This window comes from Lichenostomus cassidix, chromosome 1, assembly GCF_008360975.1.
Source record: "Lichenostomus cassidix isolate B80296 chromosome 1, HeHo_3.0, whole genome shotgun sequence".
NCBI classification, from domain to species: Eukaryota; Metazoa; Chordata; class Aves; order Passeriformes; family Meliphagidae; genus Lichenostomus; species Lichenostomus cassidix.
In genome coordinates this window covers 84,873,986-84,900,468 of record NC_139479.1, presented here as the reverse complement: position 1 = coordinate 84,900,468, position 26,483 = coordinate 84,873,986, and the positions used below count along the sequence as shown (strand labels likewise).

General features: G+C 44.7%; 1 protein-coding gene across 11 annotated transcripts in view; it reads right to left on the bottom strand.

The window, feature by feature from the left end:
* Positions 1 to 5,597: 5,597 nt before the first annotated feature.
* Positions 5,598 to 26,483, bottom strand: part of PAK1 (p21 (RAC1) activated kinase 1) — an 89,483-nt gene continuing 68,597 nt past the window's right edge. For all 11 annotated transcript variants that reach the window (XM_085066667.1, XM_085066659.1, XM_085066650.1 and 8 more), the window contains 8 exons: positions 25,769 to 25,832; positions 24,848 to 24,896; positions 22,213 to 22,325; positions 16,822 to 16,939; positions 16,270 to 16,369; positions 14,307 to 14,503; positions 12,731 to 12,868; positions 5,598 to 10,832 (listed from right to left, as the gene is read on the bottom strand). In XM_085066667.1, coding sequence (XP_084922793.1) covers positions 10,746 to 10,832; positions 12,731 to 12,868; positions 14,307 to 14,503; positions 16,270 to 16,369; positions 16,822 to 16,939; positions 22,213 to 22,325; positions 24,848 to 24,896; positions 25,769 to 25,832 — 866 coding nt within the window. In that variant the 3' untranslated portion in view covers positions 5,598 to 10,745. The remainder of the gene's footprint in view (positions 10,833 to 12,730; positions 12,869 to 14,306; positions 14,504 to 16,269; positions 16,370 to 16,821; positions 16,940 to 22,212; positions 22,326 to 24,847; positions 24,897 to 25,768; positions 25,833 to 26,483) is intronic.

The window sequence follows — 26,483 nt, the reverse complement described above, 5'->3', positions numbered from 1 at the left end:
AGATGAGTAGACAGATTAGGGGGTCCCTCAAAAGCAAAAACAGCAAACTGCCCTTGGAAACAGAGAGGGCAAGAACAGGCCAAAAAGGATGGCCCAACAGTTTTTGTGCAGCTCACATTGCAAAGAGACACTTTTAACTAGAAAATGAGTTACAGAGGTGACAGCCTGGTTCACTCCAAAACTGAACGATGAGCAGAAGGCATGTAAGAGTTCCACTTTAAAACAGTCTTGCTAATCCTTACTTAGCACTTGGTCCTAAAATAACATCACTCTTCCTGTGGAATTGGGAAAATTGGAATCAAATAAATGCAGGAACCACACGACATGAAGGTAGAAGCAGCTGGTTTTATTGCCGGTGGTTTTCCAGCTAACACTTAGTTGGCTGGAGTAAAAATGCATGGGGCTGTGTATGGGCTTCTAGAAAAATTAGTTGCTTTATGGTCTAATTCCTGGAAATCTGATAATTAGGGCAGGAAAGGGTGAGATTAAGAAGCACTAATGAGATTTAGGAAGCAGCAGCTTTTCCAAGTATGCTACAGTTTTAATCTCCTGAGTTGATCTACTGGATTTTTCTCTTTATGTATTTGGGCCATGTTGAGCCCAGCTTTGTCAGAGGGCCACACTGAGGTCCTGAAGGTCCATGGCCAGGCATAGCATGGCATGGGAGCAGCCTGGAAGGTTTAAGGAGTAGTGAAGAACACAGAGAGCCTGAGTGCTTTGCTCTGCCTTTGAAGACAGTAGTAGGGTGAGCAATTCCCCTAAATAACTTCTGAAGGGTACTCACCTTCATCCCTGTTCAGACTGCCATTCTTCCAGCTGCTGCATCCTCATGGTGAGGATGAACCCCGAGGGCTACGTGAAGATAAGGGGACAGGGTTGAGCAACATTATCAGCCCAAAAAAGCTCTCTGCAGTGGAAGGAAGATCCTTGGGACATTTGTCCTCTCACAACACACTGCCTTGGCAGCATAAGGGGCCAGCCTGTGTCACCATCATGTCCCCCATCCCTCACAGCACATTTGCACGAGGAGCAGCTGCTGAATTTCCAAAGCAGGTAATGATGTCCCCACAGGATTTTTTGACAGAAATGGCACAGTTTATGGTAGTTCCAGGAATGATAAAGGAAGTGGGGGGAGAAGGAAGTGACCTGAACTGATCCAAGTGGCAGACGCACAGCCATAGATGAGCAGCATCTGCTTTTTGCAACAAGTCATATCCCACCAAAAAGCAGAAATGTCAATCCCTGGAGGGACACAGGATGGGATGAGAGGGGAAAAAAGAACCCTGGCCAGCTACAAGCCCCATCACAAGACAGCAGAAACTCCTCCAGACCCTCAACGCACAGCATGTCCAAGTTTAAAGATGTTCACCACCAGCTTCACATTGAGCCCCAGAGGATGAGGCTGCAGGAGAAGGGGGGGTGGGGGGTGGGGGGGGTGGGATGTCCTCTTGCCATCTCCCAGCCTGAACCCCTTGACACACATATCTGACACAAAAAAAAACGAGGGAGAGCATCAGCACCCCCAAAGTGTTGGTGTGGGGAGACTCAGGGTAAAGCAGAGGCACAGTGAAAATGGGGAGCAGCAGGTTTTGCAAGATGCTGGTGTTTTTAAATGCACTTACTCCCAAAAAATGCTGCTGTCCCTTCCCAAGGATGGCAGTGGCTGCGGATAATGGTGCAAAATCCAACTAGTTGTGCTCAAGACATGGCACTCTCTTCTGGAGCACGCAACCCACCAGATACAAAACTTAGCTTACTTACTGCCTTGCATGAAGGGAGAAAGGGACAGTCCTCACTCTTCTTCCATAATTTGTGGCTGTTGTTTAAGAAATGGCATCGTTTTTGTCTTTCCTGGCAGAAATCAGGGGATTGCAACACACCCAGGAGGATACAACTTGAGGTACCCTGAGAGGCCAAGGGACTCTCAGAGGGGGAATCATGCAAGGACCAGTGAGGAAGAAGAGGGTGTGATAAAACATCCCTTGGCCAAATTTTCCTGTGTCCAAGACATGTAATGTGGCAAAGGGTGAGGGAGGACTGTGACAGATCTCAGGAGTTAAGCACTTCAGGGTTTTGTTTCTTGAGCACACAGACAGCTGGTCTGTGCTGCCTCCTCCTCCTATTTGGTGGGTGAACCTGGAGGTCCACATTACACCTGTCCTGATGGTTCCTCCCTCCAGAGTGGTGGGGACACCCTGCTGCTCCTCAGTCAGGATGTCACAGCAAGATCCCATATTACCCCAGGGTTATAAACCACCCCTGGGGGAACTGAGCAGCCAGAGTTTTGTGGGAACACAGAGCTGATGTCCCATTTTGGACTAGCAAAGATGGTTCCCACCACTCAGGCTCTTAAAACTCTTCTGTGCCCCATGTCTGGGACTTACCTGGTGAATCCTTCAGGTGGAAAAGGGATGGGACAATTCACAGTGTCCCTGGCTTGGGCTCTTCACAAAGCCTGGGGGTCTTCAGAGTGACTACAAAACACAAAGGCCTTGAGCGAGATGTGGGATTAGAGGCTGATGTGGTTAGAAAATGTGAGGAACAGAAGAAAGCAGTGGGTGCTTCCCATCTAGGCACTCACCATTCATGCAGCCACAAGGCTGGGGAATGAAAAGGGGAGGGACTGAGGGAGCAGTTTTCCCCTCAGTTCACTGCCCTCCTGTGCCACTCTAGACTCACCCCCAGTCTGCCTTGGGAATTTCAGCTCTCCCTTTCAGGTGAGAAAAGAGAAGACTCTTACCTGCCTGCTGCCCTCCAGGGCACAAACCAGGCACACCTAAGCCCTGGACACCATTTAGCTGCACACATGGCCAGCAGGAGCACGACCTTGACTGCCAGAGAGCTGTTAGCCCCAAATTTACGCAGGTTAGTGGTTTTAGGACACAAGGTGTGGGATGAGGGACGAGTCGTGGGTCACTTCACCCCTGACTGCATTCACAGGGGAGGAGCCTCTGCCCAGCAACCTCTCCTAACCCTGCCAGCCATGGTGGCACAGTGTCCCTTCTCCCTTAGCAGCCTTAACCAGCATGACAGAGCAGACCTAGCCCACCAGAAATTCCCACCAGACCTGCGGGAAGGACCAGGGTGTTGGTGAAGCCAGCATTAGGCACCCATGCTGGGATGGGAGCAGAGGCTCACACATACCCCGTGCCCTGGGGGAACACATTTGCCTTACAATGCTGCTGCAACTTAAAAACGGCAGGGAAACAAAGCTGGAGGAGAGGTGATCACAAGGGAATAGGCATAACAGGACACCAGATTTCGGGATGATCTCCTTATCCATGCTGGCGTAGCCCGGCTGCCTTCAGCGTGTATCCTCCAAAAGAAACGAAAAAGTTTCTTTTCACGCTGCTCGCAGAAAACTGACATAAATGGCAAAGCCTCCTCGGTGCAGCTGCCGGGAGAGGGCATCGCAGCCCCAGGAATGAAGAAGGATCGGGCAAGCTCAGCCAGCTCCCTGCTCACCGAGTTCAAACTGCAGATCCTCCTCAAAGATGAGCTTCAGAACCAAAACTTGGAAGTCTTCTGGTGCTGCCAGAAAGTGAGGGACCCAGTCAAAGCACCCTGTGCATGAGGAGCTGCAGTGCTCCTGCAGCATGTGATGAACACCTCTTCTCTGTTGTACCTGCAGGGTATTGCTTCTCCTACTGCTTATTCCCCCATTTCATTCCTAAATAAACTAATATCCTGCAGTTACACACAGCATAACTGCTCCCACTAGGATTTAGCTGCCAGTTTGCTATGTCTGGCTCTGGCTAAAAGCTCTTTTTTCCCCAAAGCTTTTTGCTGTCTTTCCTGCTCCCCCTCTATAGATCAGCTGGTCTAACACAAAGCATCACCACCTTGTGTCCATCTCCAGAATTATGTATCTGACTCCAAAACTGTTAGGCGACCAAATAAGCCTTCACAATTATTTGTTTTTAAATTTGTTTACCAATTTACCTTCAATGAAAGTTGCCTCAGGCTCTGAAGAGCCTTCAGACAAGTTATACTTCACTGAAATCAATGCAAAGCATTTCTTAAAGCCTTGACATCATTAATTGTCAAACATCCCCCATCCCCATCAACTGCTGGGCAACTCAACCAAGGGAAGAAGCCTCCAAAACAGAAAGTTCTCCCTAGAAATCATGGCTAATGGTAGCTAGCTAGAATACACTATGCTCCCTCCATGGGGCAGGGGGTAGAGCCACCAGACACCAACCCAGTAATAATTTCAGGGGCATTTTGGGGGTACATTACCATGAGCATTTTTGCCTGGTACCCTGCTTTGTGAAGCTTCAGAGGAAGAGGTGTTTGTTGTTCAGCCTGGAGAAGAGAAGGCTCTGTGGAGACCTTGGAGCACCTTCCAGTACCTAAAGGGGCTACAAGAGAGCTGGAGAGGGACTTTGGTCAAGGGCATGAAATGACAGGACAATGGTAAATGGCTTCAAAATGAAACAGAGGTTTAGATTGGATATTAGGAAGAAATTCTTCACTAGGAAGGTGGTGAGGCACTGGCACAGGTTGTCCAGAGAAGGTGTGGATGCCCCATCCCTGGAATTGCTCTGGGCCAGGTTGGATGGGACTTTGAGTAACTTGGGTTTAGTGGAAGGTGTCACTGCCCAAGGCAGGGGGGTTGGAACTACAGGATCTTTAAGGCCCTTTCAACCCAAGCCATTCTCTGAAGGGGAGGTGGTGTTGGGCAAGTCAGATTTTCTTTCTCTAATGGGACAAGGACATCCAACATGGGATGCTACCACATCATGGCAGAGAGAATCACCCCAAATCCCTGCCAGTTTGGCTGCAGTGTTCCTTTTGCTCAAAAAATGGGGCCCCTGTCTTTGTTAAACACAGCTTGATGGGAATCTCCTCTGGCTTTCCTGAAAAAGAGCTGATGGAAAGAAGTCTTGAGCTCCAGCATCTGTTCTGGGCAGAGGGGATTTTATGGAGTAACACGGATTTCCTTATTCTAGTTGTTTAAGTCCCCCATTCAGGGTGTTCCCTTTTCTCTCAGTGACTTCTCTAAAACCTGGCTCAGCACCCAGCTGACTCAAAAGAGCTTGGCAGAGCTTCTCAGTGATCCTTACCCCCACGTTCCAGAGATGCTGACCTCAGAAAGTCCTCTCAGCATTGGGCTGGGCTTCTCAGACTGCAGAGTAAAACATCCAGGTCAGGCAATACCCAGGCAGTATGATAAACTCCTGCTCTTTTCATCAGCCTTATCCTACCAACCCTGAAAGGAAAAGTGATGCTGGGAAGGTGGTGCACTTACCCACTCAAACCCAGCCCTGATTTCCTCCTCCATACCAGGAACCTCAGACACCAAACTTTACCTGCAGAGAAAACAAGCATCCAAGCTTCCTCCTCTTCTTCTTCAAGCTGTTTAGATCCTGCTTCCAGCCTGCTTTCCAGAACATTAACTATGTCCAAACACGTCAAAGTAAGTGGTGAAAGTCACACTTGCTGCAACAGCTTTTAGTGTAGTCACTTTGCTCAATCAAGTAAGATCTGATTAATCTAAAATAGGTCAGAGAAACACAACCCCTCCTTCAAGCACCCCCATTAATTTCTACCATCACTGCAAGGATCATTGAAACAGCAAATCAAGCAGAACCAAGTAATTAATCAAGGTTTTATTTAAGGTTTCCATTTTATTTTTAAAATGGCTGAGCTGACCTGGCACATTAAACAAACCCAGCAGTACAGTACAGGAGAGTTATGCCAAGACAGCATGAAGAGAAATACATTATCCTGCAGATTTTAGAACTGCAACAGCCCCTGTTTTTCCAGGTGGGACAAGACACAAAGACATCTACCAACAGCAGACAGCTGCAGTCAGAAATCAGCAAGTGCAGAGCAAAAAGCCTTCTTTACAAACATGAGACTGAAGTTGGGTGGCTGCTGACATGACCCCAAAGCAGAGCTGATCACTAACAGACACGACAAGGCAGGAGGGAACAAGCTACTTGTCATCCACAGAAGCCTGTGTTAAATTCGTTTCTGCTGTTTCACACATTCAGGAAATCTGGCCTCTCTTCAGTTCCTTGGCACATCAAGGCCATCTCCTCCGTTCTAGCTCCTCTTTTTCTTTTCAGCTGAATTTTGTCATTTTTTTGTGAACTTCCTGGATTAGCTCCAGCTCTTAGCACAGGCTGTGACTCAGAGCCATATTGCTGCTCCAGTCTCCACTTTCAGCACCTTTCCCTTTCTCAGGCTCCTTTCTGCTCTCCACCTTCAGAAACACTGCCTTGAGATGCAGCAGGCTGCTGTGGCACTCCCTGCGTTTCCTCAGCAATTGTGGAATTGAAGTTTTAACCTTTGCTTCATCCTACCCCTTGGACCAACTCTGTCTCTTTCCCACCACTCCCTGTAGGCTCCATTTTGGCAGGAAGTTGCTGTCCAGCTCCCATCTGTATTGCAGCTCTGTTGCTGTTGGTCATTCCCTTTCACAGTTGGCGGCTGCTTCTCGAAAATCCCAACTTTGTCACCTTGAGTTGTCATTAGCAACAAACTATGAGATCCTACAGCATTCATTAGACATACGCTCCATCCAGTTGGGCTTACCACCCCAAAATACATCTACAGGCTCTCTATTACAGCTGAAAAAAGGAGCCATTCAAAAATCTGACTATTTTATGGGGGAAAGATGAGCGGATAACCAGTGCACCTTTAACAATTTTAACATTTGAAGATGTCATTCACCAGACAAAGGGACTATGCAAGCTCTTAATTAGGAATGGGTTTCAAACCAATATTATCCTTGGAAACTGGTCAGAACCCATTTTGCTGTCAGCCAAGAAGGGTGGGTTCCAGGGAAGCAAGCACCTACTACAGGCCACAGCAATCTTTTCTTGCACAGTCCTCTGCTGCAAATGTGCCCTACTTACACCAACCTGCGGCAATTTGAGAGACAGATGGATCAGGATACTGACAGAGATCTCAGCTAAGCTAAGAACAGCCAGACTTCTACACACCTCACATTCCTGACCAGGCAACATTCTCAGCACTTTTTCAAAACCAACCCTCTGAAAAGGGGCATCAAGCTGGCAATAAAACACTGCAGCAACCCCAGCTGCTTTGCACAACAGCAGCTTTTGTGTCGATGTGGTGTCTACTCACCAAACCTCTTCTCAAGCCTTAGCCAGATCGTTTAAGTTAACTAAGTGTCTCCATGGAAACCTCCTTTCTCAAGGAGCCTCCTTTGCTGGAGAAATCCCTGCACCCCTTTTGTTTAAAAGGGGAAGGCAGCTTGGTAGGAGCATAATGCCTGCCTAGAGAAGAGCCTGGAGCGACTGATCAGTCAGATTTATGTTCTTTAAAAACACATCCATTCAATGAAGGCATTTCAGGGATGGTTAAAGGTGTGCTATTGCTGCTGCAACCAGCCAGTTCTGCTGTGCCCTCCAGCCCTGTCCTGGCTCTTCACTCTCAGAATATCCTCACAGAATATCCTGAGTTGGAAGGGATCCAAAAGGATCATTGTGTCCAGCTCCTGGCCCTGCACAGGACAACTCCAAGAATCACACCATGTGCCTGAGAGTGTTGTCCAAATAACCTGCCTTCTTCCCATGTGGCCTCCACACCCCTCTCACATACAAACTCTTGGACCCAAGTCAAATTGTTTAAAAAAACTCTAAACCTTAATAGCTAAATACAAATCAATGCCCATTCTTGAAACATAGGAAAAGTCTTATTGAAGCTACCAGTTGATACTCAAATAAGACAATCTCTGCTTTAAGAAAAGGAGTTTTAGCCTCTCTCTCCACCAAGCCCTTTGTAACCTTTGTAAACTGCAGGATTCAAAATTATTTCTGGTATGAGATTGCTTGAGATCCCTCAAAAAGGGAATCAATTTTCTGAAAGGACAGTCATAACAACTGAATATTTAATGTTCTAATATGGAGGAGAGAACTTTAATATTAGCAGGCAAATAAATTATTAAGGGCTGTGATTAAAAATGTCTTCAACTCTGGCAAATCAGTTAATAAGAGATAGTATGGGGAAAAAATGCACCGAAGAAGCTGTCCAGTTGGAGTTGCTCTCAAGTAACCACAGGGACAAGACATTCTCAAAAAAAAAAAAAACCCTGGAGGTTAAATTGTAAGTCAGAAAGTCACTATTTAAGAGCCCTCTGTGGACAGGAAGGTGCTGTACAGGGCTCTTCAAAAGCTAATGGAGGTGTTGATGCCAGGCAATACACATGAAAGGAGAGGGGAGGAAAGGATGCATTTCAGAACAACTGGGACAAAATAAATCCATTCTCCTAAGATTAAGCTAATTGCAAAACTTTTTAAGATTTTCTGAGAACAAAAACATGATGTGCCTTGTAACTAGAAACCAGGTCCAGGCAAACCATAGCAATCACCTCCTTTTCCCTCCCACCCATCCATCACAAGTGGGGACAAAACAGCCTGAGACAAGATGACACACAAGCATGGTCACAGTCTTGCAGCTTTTCCCAGCAGAAGGAAAGGCTTTTGGCAACACTCCTCTCCAGCAGCCAACAGAAACCAGGCAGGACAGAGTCGATGTGGAAGTTGAGGAGACAAGAAGGACATTGTAAGAAGAGGGATAAACAGTCGCTGTTGATCCCTTTCCCTTATGCAATGGAGGATCCAGAAGAACAAATTAAAACACATACAAATAACCTTTACTATCTTCTTTGGGGAAGTTTGGCAGAAATCTTGCTCCAGGAGAATAAGCTCCTGTGCATGCTCACAGATAGGGCATGTCTGCATTAAGGTTCTCATCTCAATGAGATGCAGGGAATGGAGTGGGGAAGGGAATTAAGGAGAAGTCAGAGACATTAAACACATTGTGGATCAAATTGAACCCTGTGCTGTCAGAAAAATAGTTAATTGCCAAATCTGCCAGTCGAATGAGACTTTAGATCAAGAGGGATCGAGCCACTAATTCTTTTCCTCCCACATATGCCATCCTGAGTCTTCCAGAGGGAATACAAAGTCCTTTTCAAAGGGAATTATTCAAGCATAGTGGCCTTCCATTCCACAATCTCCACCTGAGCTCCAAGAAAATGAGCTCATCAACAGATCACAGCCCTTTCCAGGTTGGCAGCCCTACTGTTTTGCCCAAGGAATTCATCCTTGGATACAACCTTTGTGAGAGGAAACTTAATAATAGTGGGAGATGAAATATACATACATGAAAGGAGAGAGGCTGCAAATTCAGGCAATAGACTTCACCCCTCAGCCTTGTGTCAAACAGTGACCACTCAGGAGCACAAAGGATGGGAGAAGGCCCCTCAGAAGCAAAAGAACTCACAAACTATCTTCACCCAGTAAAGCTGCAGTAAGAGCTGTCATGGACTGTGAAGCCAATAGAAAAATACATTTAATTAAAGCCCAGGTGCAGGGAGGAAAAGGCTGAACCAGCAGCAGGTCTCAGCAAGAAGGAATGAATTTCTGTCCAACAGAAAGATGACTTTTTTATCAATTTTCTCTACATGTAAAGTTACTCCCTTGGGAGCCACTTGCTATCCCAAAGGACTGCAGAAGAAGGGGTAAGAAACAAGGTTATATTACTTCATCCAACACATTCAAGTACCTGGTGACCATATGAGCAATGAGAGACTTGTCTGGTGACAGTAAATTCTCCAGTTCTCCTCTAGCCCCAAGTTAAGAAACGCAGCAGTCGCTTTATTAAAAATCAGTATACAGTTGAACATAAGCCCAGTGTTTACAACCAGTCCCTCTTCTAGTAGTTCCAGGTTTCCTGTTGTTTTACAGACTATTGGCAACCCAAGGAATCAGTAGCATAAAGAAACCATCATTTCAAAAAATTCATGTCCCCACGTCTCCAAGGAGAAAGCAGCATCCATGATCAGTTTGTTTTCCATTGGACTTGCTCTAAGAAACAAGACTTTTCAATTTTGCAGGCAAATCTTGTCTTTAGAATAGTAATTGCTCTGTTTGCTTTATCACACAGGGCAAGAGTCTCTAAAAAGCCTCACAGCGCTGATAAAATAACCCTAAAAGAGCTTCTGCCATTTTTTTTCCTGTGATTTATTTCCTAGAACAACAAAAAATATTTGAGATTTGTTTAACTACTAGAGTTACCACTAAAGGGGGAAGGGGAGAGGGGCAGTAGGGAGCAGTTCACACAATTTGGCAAAGACATTATTTATGAATTTAGCTCTCCAATGGCTGCAGGAAGCACACAGAGGCTTTGTCCATCTTCCTCGAAGCATCCAGCAGTGCTGCAGGAGGGATACACCTTCACACCCTCGTTCCCCTCTCAGCTGACAGCTGTTCATACTGCTGCTGCCTGCTTCCTTTCCTCCTCGTGTCATCCAAAGCACAGAGCAGCCTCCATGGTGTGACAGCAGCTTGGCAGAAGCAGGATAAGTGCAGCCAGCAAAAGATTTAATTTATTAAGATAAACATGGTCTAAGGCTCCACATTATTTTTAAAAATAAACGCCATAAGAAATATGAAAACAAACTGGCTTCGCTACGTGTAGGTCAGGTTCAGACGCTCTCAGAAAGATCTTCTCAACCATACAAAATGTTCTTCCCCTCTCATCCCCACCACGAGGATGGAAGGACAGTTCACATGTAAGATCAGCCACGTCCCTGTTGTGTGCCCTTCCACATTCAGTGAACGATGCCTCTGCCACCCTTCAGGGCAAGTCAAAGTTTTGAGAACACCCCTGTGAAGAGGGAGCAGAAGGGGAGAGGGGCAAGTAATTCAGTCTCTGAAATGAACATCTGGAAGTCTTGACAGGTTGACTGCATTGACTTCACCACTTTAATGGTTGTTCTTGGCCGCCTCTTTAGCTGCAATAATCAGAGGAGTGAGACTGGATAGAGGCTTTGCAATTTTCAGGAACTGGTGCTAGGACAAAACAAGAGGAAAAATTGTTAAATTTTTTCAGAACATGCACCAGAAGTGGCTATTCTAAACATTTTCACCTAAGCCCTTATGAAATCTAAGAACCTACTCTAGTCTCTGAAAATGTGAAACCAGAAGATCTGTTACTACCACAAAATTCTGGGGATTGCCTGAAGTGATGAAGAGATTTGCACCCAACACATGCTAAATTATCCAACCTTTGTGTATGTTCAAGATCAAGCAAAACTCAGTGAATTCCCCATAGGAATTATAAAGTTGCAAAACCTATAGTGAAATTCAGTGTGAAAGAAGGTGTACTAAAACCAGCTTCCATGATTCAAACACAAAGCACTGGACTCTGTGCTGGAATCACCTCTCATTTCCCTGTTCCCTGTTGTCACAGGTCTGGAGAAAGCATTGCCTTGGCCTTCTACCAGAGATGAGAAATTTGCAAAGCAGCTGAAATTTAGGAGAGCAGCACAGAACTTGCAACACAGCAGCATTCAGTCTCTTATACAGGTGCACTTCTTTAAATAAAACAATATTGATTATCAAAACAGCTCTCAGGTGAGAGTGAAGGGCAAGTCCCTAAACTGTTCTGAAAACAAAATGCAACTATAACCCACAGGACTTTGAGCATCAGAAGGGATCAATCATCCAAGGCTACATGCTTCAGAGATGGAAAAAATAAAGTAAAAATTCAGAGGCCATGAGGTAGTTAAGAACAGGCTGAAGTGTTACAGTCAGAATGTTCTCCTGCTCCAAGGAACAGGATGTAACTTCTTTCTGATATTTTAGGACTGAAAAATCCAGAAGAAAAAGTGATCTTTCAGCTACTGTCATACTGTCAGACATTTATGCTTCATTATAGTCTCAGAAGGCAGCAACATATCCAAGTCTGAGCCCACTAGACAAATTAGTGGAGAGAAAGGAAAACAAAAAATGGAAACTGTCTGATACTTTAGGTCTGAGTGTTCCTGGTCATAGACTTATTTTATAAAGACTTACATATTCCACCCTCACAGTAAATTTGACAGAAAGAACACACAAACCAATCCTCTCATCCATGTTGGTAAAAAGCCTGGCAGCTTGGTCCTCAACTTTCACCAGGAGTTCAGACTAAGTCACCGGATTTTCAGTGAAATATCTGATTATAGGGCAGTAAGACACTGGCACAAGTTTCCAAGAGAAGCTGTGCCTGCCTTGTCCCTGGAATTGTTCAAGACCAAGCTGGATGGGGCTTTGAGCAGCCTGGTCTAGTGGAAGGTGTCCCTGCCCATGACAGGCAGAGTGGAACCAGAGGACCTTTAAGGTCCCTTCAAACCCAAGACATTTTGTAATTAAGATATCTCAAGTTTTGTTCCATCACCTCTGTAAGGAGTAACATTGGGCAAAATGTGGTAACACTGAACTGCTCCAGTTAATGGAAACCATGCACATTTCAAAGAGCTTGTGATCCCTCCTCCAGAAAGAAGACAGCCAGAATATTTGATAGCTAGAAGCCTTCCCGCTCTCCAAACTGGAACAAGCATGACAAGACTGTGACAACACATACAGATGTCATGGCCAGCTGCATGAAGAAGCCGTAAGAATCAGGGGGCTCAGCATTTGGCAGGCCTGGGGCACAGCTATTCTTTGAGGCTGGACACAGAACATGCTGCACAGCTGCTGCCAGTAGCCAGTACAGCATGGAAAGGGAGCAGTCTGTTAACACTTTATTACAGATTTACCTTTGGGGGTTGCGGTTTTCAGTTGCTTTTTTCCCCTGAGAGGCTACCTTAGCTGTGCTTGTGCCTTCAGCTGATGCAGTATTTACAACCTCAAACAAGATCTCACCCCAAGCCTGGCCTCACTCAGGATGGTATGATCACCTTGGTCCAGTCTTGCTCCCCATCACCTACCTGCAGCAGCTCTTTTGCAGAACCTCTCTTTTCCACGTCCATTTCAAGACAGCGATTTAAGAAGTCTCGGAATATGGGTGAAAGCTTTTCTGGATTCTGCAGTTCTGGAGTCCCGTTAGTGGCAATGAGATACAGGGCCTAAGACAAAAACAGGCACCCAGGAAACAGGAGGTTATGAAGATTAGATTCCATCTCTGGATTAGAGACACCCATTTCTCCTCTCCCTCCCCACAGTTCAATGGGGAGGAAAACACGCCACCTTATCAGGGTGACTAATCAATGCCTACATTTCAGCAAACAGAATAGCTGCCAGACCTCTTTTTTGGTGGATGAGATCCAATCCTTTATTGTTTTACCCTCGTAATCTCCATTTGGATCCTGCAGGCCTCTCAAGGGATTACAAGGACAAAAACAACATTCCAGACCCTGTTTACATAGGGAAGTTAGCTGGCATGATTCTACCATTACTCCTGTAATGACTATATCCTCATGGGAAGGTAACCCTGACTAAATAGATTTTTTTTTTCTCTTGGTACTTTGCCTGAGTGCACAAGGCCTAACACATGAACATGATAAAGATGCAGTTGGCTCCTTCCAAAATGATGTCCAGAAGACCTTTAGGCATGTTTTAACATCCTGCAGAAAAAAAAAGCATTTTTGCTACTGCTTGGGGATGAAGCATTCACACACACACACCCTCCTCTGAGAATTAAAAGACTCAAAATTCATCCATTTCAGCATTTCATGTGAGAAATTGAGTTAAATGAGGCCAAAGTATTGTTACTATAACTCAACACTGTTTTATTCCTTATAGTCTTAATGGATGCTGCACTTGTCTCCCAAAAATCACTTCCATTGCAAGAGATGGGGAAAAAAAAGTTAAAACAGATTTTTTCTAGATCCCTCCAACCCATGTAACTGGGGAAAAAGCCACAAACCTAGCTTATATTAAGAGCAGTGATGTCCCTACATGCTGACAGCATATCTCCTTTTGTTAATAATTAAACAAAGGAAAGACATCAGGAGGCTTAAGCCCTGTCTAAAGGCTTATTACACTTCTAATTTTACTTGGAATGTGCAAGGAGGAACAATTTGCCAGTAGGAAAGATCTCCTACTAGAATAGAATTTAATAGAATCACAGAAAGACAGAATGCTTTGCGTTGAAAGGGACCTTAAAGATCACGTAGTTCCAACACCCCTGCCTTGGGCAGGGAACCTTCCACTACACCAGACTGCTCACAGCATAATTCTCTCATTCACAGGGTAGAATGTTTCAAGACATCACTACTTTGATGCCATCAGGTACAACTTCTGCCTCTGCTAGCACCCCAGAAAGTGGGAAATTATAAGTGTGCATGATCTAACTCAGAGGAAGAACCCACACCTCTGCTACCCAGAGCAAACCGTGGCTTTTAACTAAGACTATCTCAATCTTCTCACTATGACATCTAAGGGGATCACAGAATAATTTGAATTAGACAGGGCTGGAGGTGATGAAACCACACTGGAGGATTCACATGAGCTCAGCTTCACCAGCAGCTTAGTGAAGACCAGAAGAGAAAAGCACTTGCTTACTCTCAGAGGGTTCTCATTGAGGTAGGGGGGCTCTCCTTCGATCATCTCGATGGCCATGATCCCCAGTGACCAGATATCCACTTTGGGCCCGTAAGCTTTCCGTGTCACCACTTCAGGTGCCATCCAGTACGGGGTGCCCACCATGGTGCTGCGTTTGCTCTGCTCAGGAGTGATCTGGGCACAGAAGCCAAAGTCAGCTGGAAAATGAAAACAGGGTGGAGGGGAAAGAGAAGGACATAGGAATCAGCAAGTTGCTCCAAAACCACCAGAGCTACAGCACACTTTACCCTTCTGCACTGTCTGGTGTACTGCTGCTGCAATGGCGACAGGAAGAGTGGTTTTGTGACTAATACAGAGGACAGTGTCTAGAGCTAAGTTTCTAAACCTGACTCCCTGAGCCCATGAGGATTCTAGAGCTGCTAACTTGTCTGTGTGAAAGATGGAGATCAGTAAATAACCACACACAGAGGCTGAGACACTCAACTGTGTCGCAGCATTATGCAGCTGTAGTGCACCATGTAATACATGGTCTAAAGACCATTCCTGGGTATATGAAAACAGGAATTAATGCACAGTCTTATCTAGATACACCCCCAGACTACACATTGTCCTGTCTGGGCCCCTTCAGTCCAAGGGGTGTTACTTCCCCAGTAGACATATCATCCCTCAAACAGTATTTATTTCATAAAGAGTGTTCAGAAAAAATTAAACTACCTAAATTTATAATGATTATCTTCTTTGAACAGAGAGAAAGATGGAGGGCCTTCACACAAAGATTACTGGGTCCTGTGTCTTATTTGTATTTGGCTTACCAAAAGAAAACTAAATCTGTTCTTGTGAGCCCAGCAGAATCAACACAGCAAGATGCACCGCCCATCCTGACCCCCTATGGCATCACAGGTCTAATTTTAGGCAGAATGATGAAAATTAAACTGATTCCTAGCTGTGTGTTCATCAAGGGTAAATACCAGGAAAGGACATATGGTTCAAAAACAGGGCAAATTTCCAGCAGAGCCAATAAGCAGCTCAGATCCAGAAGGTTACTGCATCATATCCACAGGGATTTCTCTAACTTTAAACTACAGCCCAGTACCTGCACACTGTGCTCAAAGAAGTTATTCCATAAGAAAAGAGCACTTTGGCCCCCATCAGCTATCCATTGCTAACACTCCTGAGATCTGAGTCTATCAAAGTGCAGCTTTAGTTTAAAAGGCAATTATGTGCAAAAAAACCCCACCTTCTTACTCAGCATATCTGCACTCTGTGAATTTTGAGTCATATCTGCTGCCACTGCCGACAAAAATAGATTTATTTATGCTTGTTGGGTGCTGGCCAACAGAACTGAGAGGAAGAAAAAGAGAGCACCATTCTGTTAAAGTTATAGGTGGAAGATAATAATTCACTGGTTTCCAGGCTTATATCTGCATGGACAATGCCAAGCACAACAGCTACCTTAGCACCCAAGGGGCAGAACAGTCCCAAGGTTTTCATTACTGGTGATACCACCAGGAGGAAACAACGTTTAGACTCCAGTCTGGGTTGGCATTGTAAGATTAAATTATTTCTATTTACATGGTTTTCAGTTCTCTGCCCCTTGAGTACCTGCACTATTTTCCAGACTAAAGAGATGGTTCATAAAGACTTCCAGCCTTACACCTTCCAACCCAGCTTTCTAGACTAGAGTAGCATTAAAATACTGTTATTTTAGTTCACATAAACAGATGGCCCAAAGCTAAATGAAGCACCCAAGCCTCACTTCAAGTCTGGTATCAGTTCACAAGGATTAGTGTTTGCCAATCTCCATTAAAACAAATGCCACAGAAATATCTACAGTAGCATTTCTACAGCCTGTTCATCATGACAGCATCAAGCACCTCAAATACCCATCTCCCTAAAAAGCCTGGCCCAGAGCAGATAACTGGCATGGGTTGATAAGTCACCAGCAGTAATGTTCCTTGCATACTTAGTTTGACAGAGCCGTCCATTCCCAGCAGGATGTTGTCACTCTTGATGTCTCTGTGAATAACTTGGTTTGAATGGAGGAATTCCAGGGCTTGGAGACACTGAAAAATAATTGAGATATTCTTACTGTGCATGAAATGATTCACCAGCCACAATTAGCCAACTAAAGGACTCAACAGACTGTGCATTTTCAGTAGTAAGTGCACAGTGTCTGAGGGCCTTTCATATATTCAGTACATGCAGGGCTACAAAGAGATGTCACACTGGCATCAGCAGGTCCTAGGAGGACAAGACAGTCCCAAAAGACTTGAAGAACAGATGAAACCAAGAAGCTCCCATCCCCATTTCGCACTCTAGTTCCTCCCTCTGGGGTGAAACACAAGGCTTGCTTTAGAATCGTATGATTCAACCTCACAGGTGAAATCCATCCTCTAAAAGAATGACTGCCATGTTACTGAAGCTGTAGACATTCCCATGGAGTCAGGGACAGATTGTGGAAAGTCTGTGTCCCATTCCCAACCAGAGCTCCCTCTGAGTGTGAGTGCTGCTTTACCTCGCGGCACACGGCGGCGATTTGTCCCTCGTCCATGCAGGTCTCTGTCACGACATCTGTTAGGGAGCCTCCTGCCAAGTACTCCATCACCACCCAGAGCTCTTCTCCTACAAGGTAACTGAAGAGCCAAAACCAGATTTTAAAATCCAAATGGACAGGGTTTTAAACATGAGCCACATTTAACAGTATGGGGGAACCATGTACTCCTGGTACCTTCTGTACATGGGAAGATCTGATCACAACCTGAATGACCAAAGAGAAGGGTGAGCACAAAAAGTTGAGGAGAAATGCAGTGGGAGAGCTGGCTACAAGTTTCTGGTCCATAAAAGCAAGGCTGAAATTTTCTGCCATGGAAAGGATACAGACTAAGATGGAGACCTGACCTTACAACTACTCCTGCTGCTGGAAGAGAAGGGAAAGAGCCAAGGATGGGGTCCAAGCATGCAACCCAAACATCTGGCACACAGCAATGGCTTCTGAGGGCTCTTGCACTGGAAGAGGTGGCTGGGGGCTGTTTCACTACTCCTGGCATCCTGCTGTCCTAAGCAACTGCCTGCTTTGCCTCAGCACAGGGACAGTTTTGCATGACACAAAAGATGGCTACCCACAAACAATCACGAAAAACCACTTATTTTTTAATCGTCTCGCATTTGAAAATCACCTCAGTCTTTTCCCCACACTCAAACTAGTCTGTGATTTTGTATGAAAATTCCAGAACTGTTGATAAGGCCAAAGGAGAACACTTTACCAGATGAAACAGCAATTCTAAAGACTTAAAATAAAAAAGGAAGCCCCAAGAAGGCAGGTCTTTTCTGAAAAAGGCCCACAGGAAGATGGGGAGGAGACAGCTAAGATGAGAGTGGGTTTTCTCAGTCATTTGGGATATTCCTCTCTGCTGGGTGTATGTGTACTCATGTCTAAAAGTAGAAGACAGGAGATGAAGACTTCAGCATTAACTCATTAAAAACAAACAAATAAAAAAAGAACCAAAAAAGAAAAAAGAAAAAAAAAAAAAAGAGCCCAAACCACCAACTATTTCTGCCTTTTTGGGCCCATCTGGGACAACAGCAACACAAACTTCCATGACAGATACATCAGGACGATACATTCCTGAAGGAAGGAATCACCAGTTTGAAAACCCATCTTTTCAGCCTATCCTCTCATTTTTCAAGTGAGTGGACAGATGACTCAAAAGTGAGAGGGCAGAGAATCCAATTAAAAGCTTCAGCTGGCATTAGAGTTCATCAAGGATACATTTGCTTTGCTCTAAAACACTGATTCTACTGAAGAGTGAATTTGCCAGGAGGCAAATGCAAAAGCCAGGACAGGTACTAGGGAACAATTAGGTAGAAAGGGACAGTGAAGGAGAAAGAAGCTACTAAGCTTGGCATGGAAAGTAGACAGAGATGAGTGAGACATCACAGGAGTGAGCAAGGTGTGGTCTTCACTGCCAAAGGACACACTGACAACACTAAGCTGATGAAAAAAATCCCCCCAAAAAGGAACAGTGGTCTGAGCTACACCTGGTTGACAGTAACGTTACAGTTATGGACAGCATTTAATTCCAGACACAAAGTGGGTATCTTGGTTTGCTGATGCTGAAGACTCTGTAGGGAGGTGTAATCTGGAGATTCTTTCAAGATACAAAGCCCAAGGACACAGGGCTCTGCTCCCTCAGCAGAAAGGTTTCAAAATCCTCTATGAAACAGATGCTGATGAACTGGCTTTTTCCCCCCCAGCATTACAGACCCCTGCAAAAGCAGTACCACCTTCAGAGCAGCCCTTCTGAGTGAGAGAGGAGCAGCAGGACTGCTTTCAGAGGCACTCCTGCTAACTCTAAGGTGGGTCATTCACCTTCTGTTGGGCTCTGAAAGCCCAACTCCACCCACACTCTTCCTTCCTGCCCCTATGCTATAGCTACTTCTTCACTTCTGCCAAATCAGGCTCTGCAGATTTTATCAGCACCCTTTCAACAAATCAACCACCCTGGACATCACAAGGTTTCCCTTCATTGCCAGCAGCACTCTCTGCAGCCCAAATCCACTTGACTGTGAGAACGGGGGCAGAACAGGCTCTTTGCATGACAATCTCAGGATCCACATGCTGGGAACAAGCTGGTATCTCTCTGCAGCCAAAAGGGATGGAGCGAGCCAAGACCCACACTGTGAACCAAAGCTGAGCCATGAGCAGCCACAGGCATGTGCCAAGCCCCTAGCAACTCAATAATTGATAGATTTGACATAACACACAGGGAGGTGGAATTAACAGTGGCTCCCTGCCAGCTGCCACCAGAGGAATGTCATTTCAGGGTGGTACCGTCTCGAGGATCTTTCCACTCTCTTGCCAGTTTTAGTCACTGAGCTGCCCACTGTAGGCATGACTCAAACCCACTCTCTCAGCAGTTCTGGAGACACCACGAGGAAATCCACACACCTACATGCTGCTCTGATGTGACATCAGGAACAGCATGGTGTCACACCTTGTCACCTTCCAAAACAAACTGGCAGTAAGAAAAACCTGGTGAAAATCTTTGAGGAAGAAGGAGATGGTCTACAGCTTTCTCTCCATCAATCTGCAAGAGTAGGTAATGTCTGATCCTGCAAGGTGTTCCTCAGGTTCCACTTAGATACCTTAGGAAGTTGTCCACCAAACCCTCTCTATCACAAATACACATCCTTTATTAGTAAAATTTGGATTTGCCCAGAAGTGCGAGTTCATTCATTACAGATTTGTGCACCAGTATCATGCCTCCAACACACAAACATGAATGTAGCCTGGAAAAAAAAACAGTGTTCTTATAGCATGACTGCCTTACATCTTCAGCTTTACTAACTGACCATCCATCCCTACTACAGTTTGGGGCGGGGGTAACAGAGGCTATTACTTATTTGTGGGGTTTATTAAGTTAAGGAGTTCTTCAGAAGGAAACTCAAGTTTGCCTTGCCTAGCACTGGGCATCTGATGCCTGTGTTTAGATGCCATCTAAACTCTGAGGGCCTCTTTGATGCAGGAGAAAGGAACTGGCACCTCCAGCAGGTACCTCAGCACAAGCGGCTGTCTGTCTGTACAGAAGACTGGTGTCACTGTCTTTAAAGCCAGGTGCTTCTAAATCCAGCTCCCAAGAACAGCTGAATTAGGCCATGTCCCTATCTTAAATATCACAGCACACCTTTGTGCAATGCTGGCCACCAAGACTGCAGCAGAAAAGCTGCTTAACCACAAGCAAGTAGGCCATGCAGTTAAGAGAGGCCAAAGCACAGGAAACCCTTGCATAAGGGCAGGAGCTGAGGCAAAGAGAATTGAGAGAGCTGGTTTATGCCAATGACTATCCTGCAGCTCCCATTAGGGACTCAGAAGGGGAGACACTAACAGAAGCACAAAGCAGAAACCAGGCCCCTCAGTGGTCAGCACATCCTTCCTCCACCTCCTTCAGTGACAGCAGGAGGCAGAAGCAAGCAAGTGGCATCCAAACATCAGCTTAATTCTGCACTTGGGAAGCACAGACCCATTTGGCTGGGCAGGAGGGACACAGCTTCCCAGCAACAGGATCCTGCAGTTGCAGAGATGAAGTGGCATAATAAGCACGAGAACCCCCATGTTCATCCCAGTTGCTGCTCTGTCCATGTGCAACACTCAAACTAAAGCTAATCCCTCTGAAAAAGATTAGTGAAAATGGAGGACAAAAACAGCAGCTTTTGTTGCTGAAAGTTTGAACAAGACAGCAGGACATGGAGCTGCTCTGCAGCTGGGATGCACTGGCTAGATGAGGCAAGTGCATGCACACAGGGATGCTCTAATGGGAAGAGCCTGTCTCCCAAACAGTTTTGTCAAAACAAAGCCTCTAATCAGCCAGGGGAAAATAGCAGCTCCAGACCAGATGCAAATCTTAACCACTTGTTTCACTTTACACTGGTAACATTCTTCTGCTCTCTCTGAGAGGAGGGTGTGTCCAACATCTGTTCCCTGCACACACACCTCTTTCACAAAATTTTCAGGGGCAGACGTTCTGTCCCCTCAACAAAGCAGCTCTTTACAGCTGTGCATAGGACACAGCGCCACAAAAATTCAGCAACACAACTGTTGCATTTTATAAGTACCACCTTTTTAGGCTAAGACATTAAAAGCCTGCTAAAGAAACCTATTAAAGAAAGAGCTGATTAGATTTTGACATACATGCAGAGCAAAAAAGTGTGCAAATCCTCTCTGAAATTTCCAAAAGAGATTCTATGTCACATCCCTTCATTCTATCTTCCAAAAAACCCAAGCTGCCAAGATTAAAGCCTGCAGTTCACCCTATCCAGGCAGTCTTTACTCTACAGTAAGGCAAACCTGTGGTTCATCAGAACTGCTATATTCAGATGTTGAGAACAGCAGATTGAACGTCTTGCTGCAGCACAAATGGAAGTAGCTATATTTTTAACAGCTGACTGACACAGGCTTGACACAATGCAGCAGTGTGATGTTAATCGTGAGTTCAAGCCACCATGCAATGCTTTTGCCTCTTGGGCTTTCAGCATCATAGAATCATAGAATGCTTTGTGTTCAAAGGGACCTTAAAGACCATCTTGTTCCAAACCCCTGCCATGAGCAGGAACACCTTCCATTACACTAGGCTGCTCAGAGCTCCACCCAACCTGGCCTTGAACAATGCCAGGGCAGCCACAGCTTCTCTGGGCAAGCTGTGCCAGTGTCTCACCACCCTCTCAGTAAAGAATTTCTTCATGATGCCTAACCTAAATCTACCCTCTTTTAGCTGAAAACTGTTCCCTTTTGTTCTATCACTATCTGCCTAAGAAGTCACTCTCCCTCTTTTTTAAAAGCCCCCTTTAAGTACTGGAGGGCTGTGTTGAGGTCTCCCCAGACCTCATGTTATGGGTGACATGTCATTCACTCTCATTCCTGTTATGCTACTGTGCAAAAACCTCAATGGACAGTCACAGGGACAAGACTACACCTAGCCCTGGAAGGAGTCTGCTCCTCTGCCAGTAAAACGTCACCATTGCTCAGCAGCAAAGAAAAGAAGAGGAAGAGGAAAACAAATAAAAATAACATAGTTCAAACTGTTTCTATTTGTCTTCTAGTAACATGAAGGAAACAAGCAGGAAGTTTGTTATGTCAAATTTGGCAAAGGAGAGAGATAAAAAATGGGAGTCCTGACAGGACCTTAGCTGTCAGCATCTCTGAAGAGAAACTAGACATCCCATAAACACTGATTCAGATACTCGCTTCTCCTCTTCTCCTCATTCTGGAGAGAGACCACCAGGCCACCCACACTCCCACAAGCATTAAGGTTGCCTGACACCTGCATTAAGCTGAGCCAGGAACCCTTAAGACACTGACAAGACACTGTCCTCCAGAGTCCCTCTGTGAACCCTTCAAATACTGACATACCTGTCCAAGTAGTTGACGATGTTGGAGTTTTTGTTTTCCCTCATCACAAGGATTTCATTAATAATCAGTTCTTTTTTGGGCTGCTGCTGCAAATTCATCTGTTTGATTGCAACCTGCAGTGAAAAGAGATCAAGTAAAGCATTATTGCAGGAGTCCTCCAGAAACCTGCCAGTACCACTAGATTTAGTCCCACGTTCACATGAAGGAGGAAAAATCTTTTTCCTCATGAGGTCACTTTTTTATTCTTAGCTACTCAATTACCTTTTTATAACTCTGCAAGTTCCTGCAGCCATTCATATCATATCCAGCAGCACATGCTGAATGATACTTAATGACAAAAAGAACAAGGGAAATTGCCATTTTCATACTGGACATCCATGTCACAGTTGGATAGCCATCTCCATCTACAGCTTCTTGGTAACAAGGAAGAGATCCCCTTACTCTGGCATGGACTGGTATGTCAAAAGCTTTTTTTTTCTGGAAGGATTCTTATTAATTTTATCTTGAATTGGATGTTTCTGAAATTTTTGTGGTGGTTTTTTACCTGTTCCCACTCAAATTTCTGCTTCTAGAAATCTAATGTAGGGTGGGTAAATAAAACAATCATGCTTAGTACTTCAAGGTAGTAACTCTTTTGTCACAGCAAGACCTGGGGGAGGGAAGCACCAGTGTTTAGGTAAGAAGCTGAAAATAAATGAATTGGAGTCAGCTTTATGTCCAGTCACGACTGAAGGGCAACAGGGATGGATTTGTCAGTTGCAGCCCTTTGGTTTAGCAGCTTTCTGCCTGTTTTGGGATACCTGCTCTGCATGTATATATGCAGAGAACAGGAAGGTTACAACATATTTTTGACTTTTGTATTAATGTTTCCACACTACCAGTATTTCCTGAGAGCCCCTGGCCCTCAGAGGAGCCTTTAACATCAGTAAACCTACTCAGCACAGCTGGAGGAAGAAATAACTCATAGATGTTACAACTCAACTGTCTTTGGTACAATATGTAGGCAAAGGGAATGAAGTGAAACTCTGCCTTTACAAAACTGTTACTCACAGAGAAAGAGGCCTGGGTGAATGGACTGGAGCCAGTAACTCACAAATACAAGGATTAAAATAAACAAGTCACAGAGTGCCAATATAAATGGATACAATTAGCATTTTGATAGTATAGCAGGGAAGACTACAGAAAAATCCTCACAGGTGAGAAGGCAAGAGCAGAGAGACATGCTGGTGCTCCACAGTACTCACAAGGGCTGCCAAACTGTACCTAAAGAAGACTAAAACAAAACCCCCGTGGCTGCTCTTTGTACAAGACCAGAGAGTGGAATGAAAGACAAAGAGAGGGAAGGCATTTTATGCAGATAAAGAAATCCCAGTCCAATACTGGGGAAGTTTCAGAGAGGTTCCTATATTTCCTCACTCCTACTCAGAGATTGACACATGGTCTAAGTGCATAAGGGGGCATTTTACTTATCTGTCATGTGCATTAGGATGCAAAATAAACGTGGAGTTATACGACATAGGTATCATCGGTGAAAATCTTCAGCATTTTTTACCCTGGAAGCAGCCCAAGGCTGCTCTACAGTGCAAAACAAAGGAGTTTCCTTCCAATGTTTCCCTGCACTGAGCTCCTGAGTTCAGGGCACTTCACAGAAATGAACAAGCAACAGCATGACAAAGTTACAGTTTCCAAATGCAGATTTAAAAATCCAAGGCCTGATCTCATTAGTGTAATAGGAATGATTTGAAAGCCTGTTGTAATACAAGAGATCAAATTTTCACATGGGAGCCGCCCAAGGGGTCCAGAAAGAAAGCAGAAAACCATCAAAGGACTTCCTCCCCCTATAAAATTCTCATTGCTTCAAACTAAATAGAAGAACCTTTCCTTAAAGGCTGCAATTAAACTGTATTAATTCTTCAGGAACTGAAAAAGGGGGTGAAGGAATTTCAGCAAAAAGCACAATTATGAAATTTACTGGTGAATAACTCTGTACAAATGCAAAGCAGACACAAATTGTTGCAGACTTCCCTAAATATATTTGGAATAACACATACACTTTCATCTTTTAAAAAGTCATCCATCTAGAAGAAAAGGTTTCTGCAGCATATCCATCACTACTAGTTTATTATGCAGGCAATAAGCATGGCACTTTTCAATATTTGTGAGGGGAAAAAAGGAAAAGACAGGCATTCCTTGTCTCACAATTCAAGGGCAGAAAGTAAGTGGGCAAAGGGTGGGAGAGGAACTATTTCTATGCAAGTTAAATAGCATAAGTGTAGGAAGCAAAGGAGCAGAGGGCAAATAAAAGAGCTTGCATGGAGACAGGCAGCAATCTTGGGGAAGAAGAGAGAAACTTTTACTGAGGAACTGCCCAGTCCAAACATTTGCTTCTAGCCTTTGCAATCACAGAAAGAACCTTTATAAATATGAAATGATTCAGGAATCAAAACCTGGGAAGTAATTTTTTCCAGTTCTCTGCTCAGACCACTCAATTACGTCTCATTAGTAAATAAATAAAGACCTCATTAAAAATAAGATGTCATGAATCCCTGAAAGACAGTCTTTATTTTGTAGCATCAACTTGAACTTTTAGGACACAATCCAAAATCCACTGCTATGGTACTCTGGCAGCACTTACCTCCTGTCCTGTAGCTACATCTATTGCCGTGTAAACTGTACCTGAGGCTCTAAACAAAACAGAGAAAAGAGAAAAAAAAAAAATCACTTATTAATGTCTGAAAGTAAAACTGAGAGCTTAACACGTGCCCCTTCCAACTTATCACTCTGAAGTGCTCTCACTCCCATTCCTTTACATGCAGTAATTCCAGTGGTAAACATCATCTGAAATATTTCTGAGACAAGGCTATTGTTGGAGCAGAAAAATATACGGGCAAAACAGCTTCTAATAAGGGACACTATGGTCATCCAAACTCTTGCTGCTAAACCAGCAAACTGGAGGACTGTGAGTTTATTCCATTTTAAGTGGCATGACTGCTCTACACCCTGGCTTGCAGAATACCCAACATGATAACAGAGCAACAGGGTAAGCTGAAGTAAACAAAGGTGGCATTTGTAGTGAGGAAGAAAGGAGTTTGAGCCTCAGCACGTGGAGCTGACTGAAGATCAGTGTTTTGCCTCAGTACAGTCTCTCCTACAACCTCTACTTTCCCCCTACTCTGCCTAGAGAGGCACAGCACATGCCTTGAGGAGAGCTGATTCAGAAGCAAATCTGTAATTTGAAGACAGTCTTGCAGTTCTTTCCCTGCTTGTAGCTCTATTTATTAACCTGATCATCTAATGGCATACTTTCTTACATTACAACACAATTGCACAAAAACCTAGTCCCTGTGACTTTGCCAGGAACAGGAGAAGAGTTGGAGGGGGATGTGGAACCCAGCAAAACAAACAAAAACAAAAAGAAGAAAACAAACAATCAAACAAAATAAACTTTCCAAAGTATCCCCAACAGCTTTTCCAGCAATCTAATTTAGCCTGGTTTCAGTGAATTCTTCTTAGCATAAGGAAATGAAAGATTTAGGAGAAAGAAGTATATACTGACCCCTGTCCAATCTTCTCAAAATTCGTGTACTTCTTTTTTGGATCACCCACACTCACAATACTTCCTACAAAAAACAAAACAAGAGGATTTTCTTCAAGTCCTTTTTTCATACAGCTATAACTGTATGAACTAGCTATAAGAGCAGCTCCAGGACCACAGCAGGCTCTGTCTCATGAACCACTCATCAGAAATCCAGAGGCACATGGACACCAAGGAAGTCCTGAGTTGCTAACACACATACCAGCTTCAGCATTCCCCTCTATCAGGAACTTCCCTTCAGAAACGATGAGACACAGACATTAAGAACATTTAACTTTCACTCACAGTCATTACCAGGTGCAGGATGGGGATACACAGGCCTAACACATGGAAAAATCATTATTTGTTGGAAACCTGCTGCTTAGAGTCACTTCCCACTTCAGTCTGATCTAAGATACCCCTCCACTGCAATGTCTCCGAATTCAGAGGCCAAGGCTTCAATCATCTTGGAGCCAACAGTCTTTTACAAAACTAGCCAAAGATGTCCCTGCACCATGACAGTTTGGTCAGAAAAAAAAGTATTTATGATATTTTTGTACCAGCACAACCGTAGCTGTTTACTGACCCAGTGACTGGGCTGCAAGACTTAGGAGAGAAGGTGCAGAGACCCTTCAGAGCCAAACCTCCCCTGGCCTGTCCTGGGCAATGCTCAGCTGTTTATCTAGGAACAGTCAGC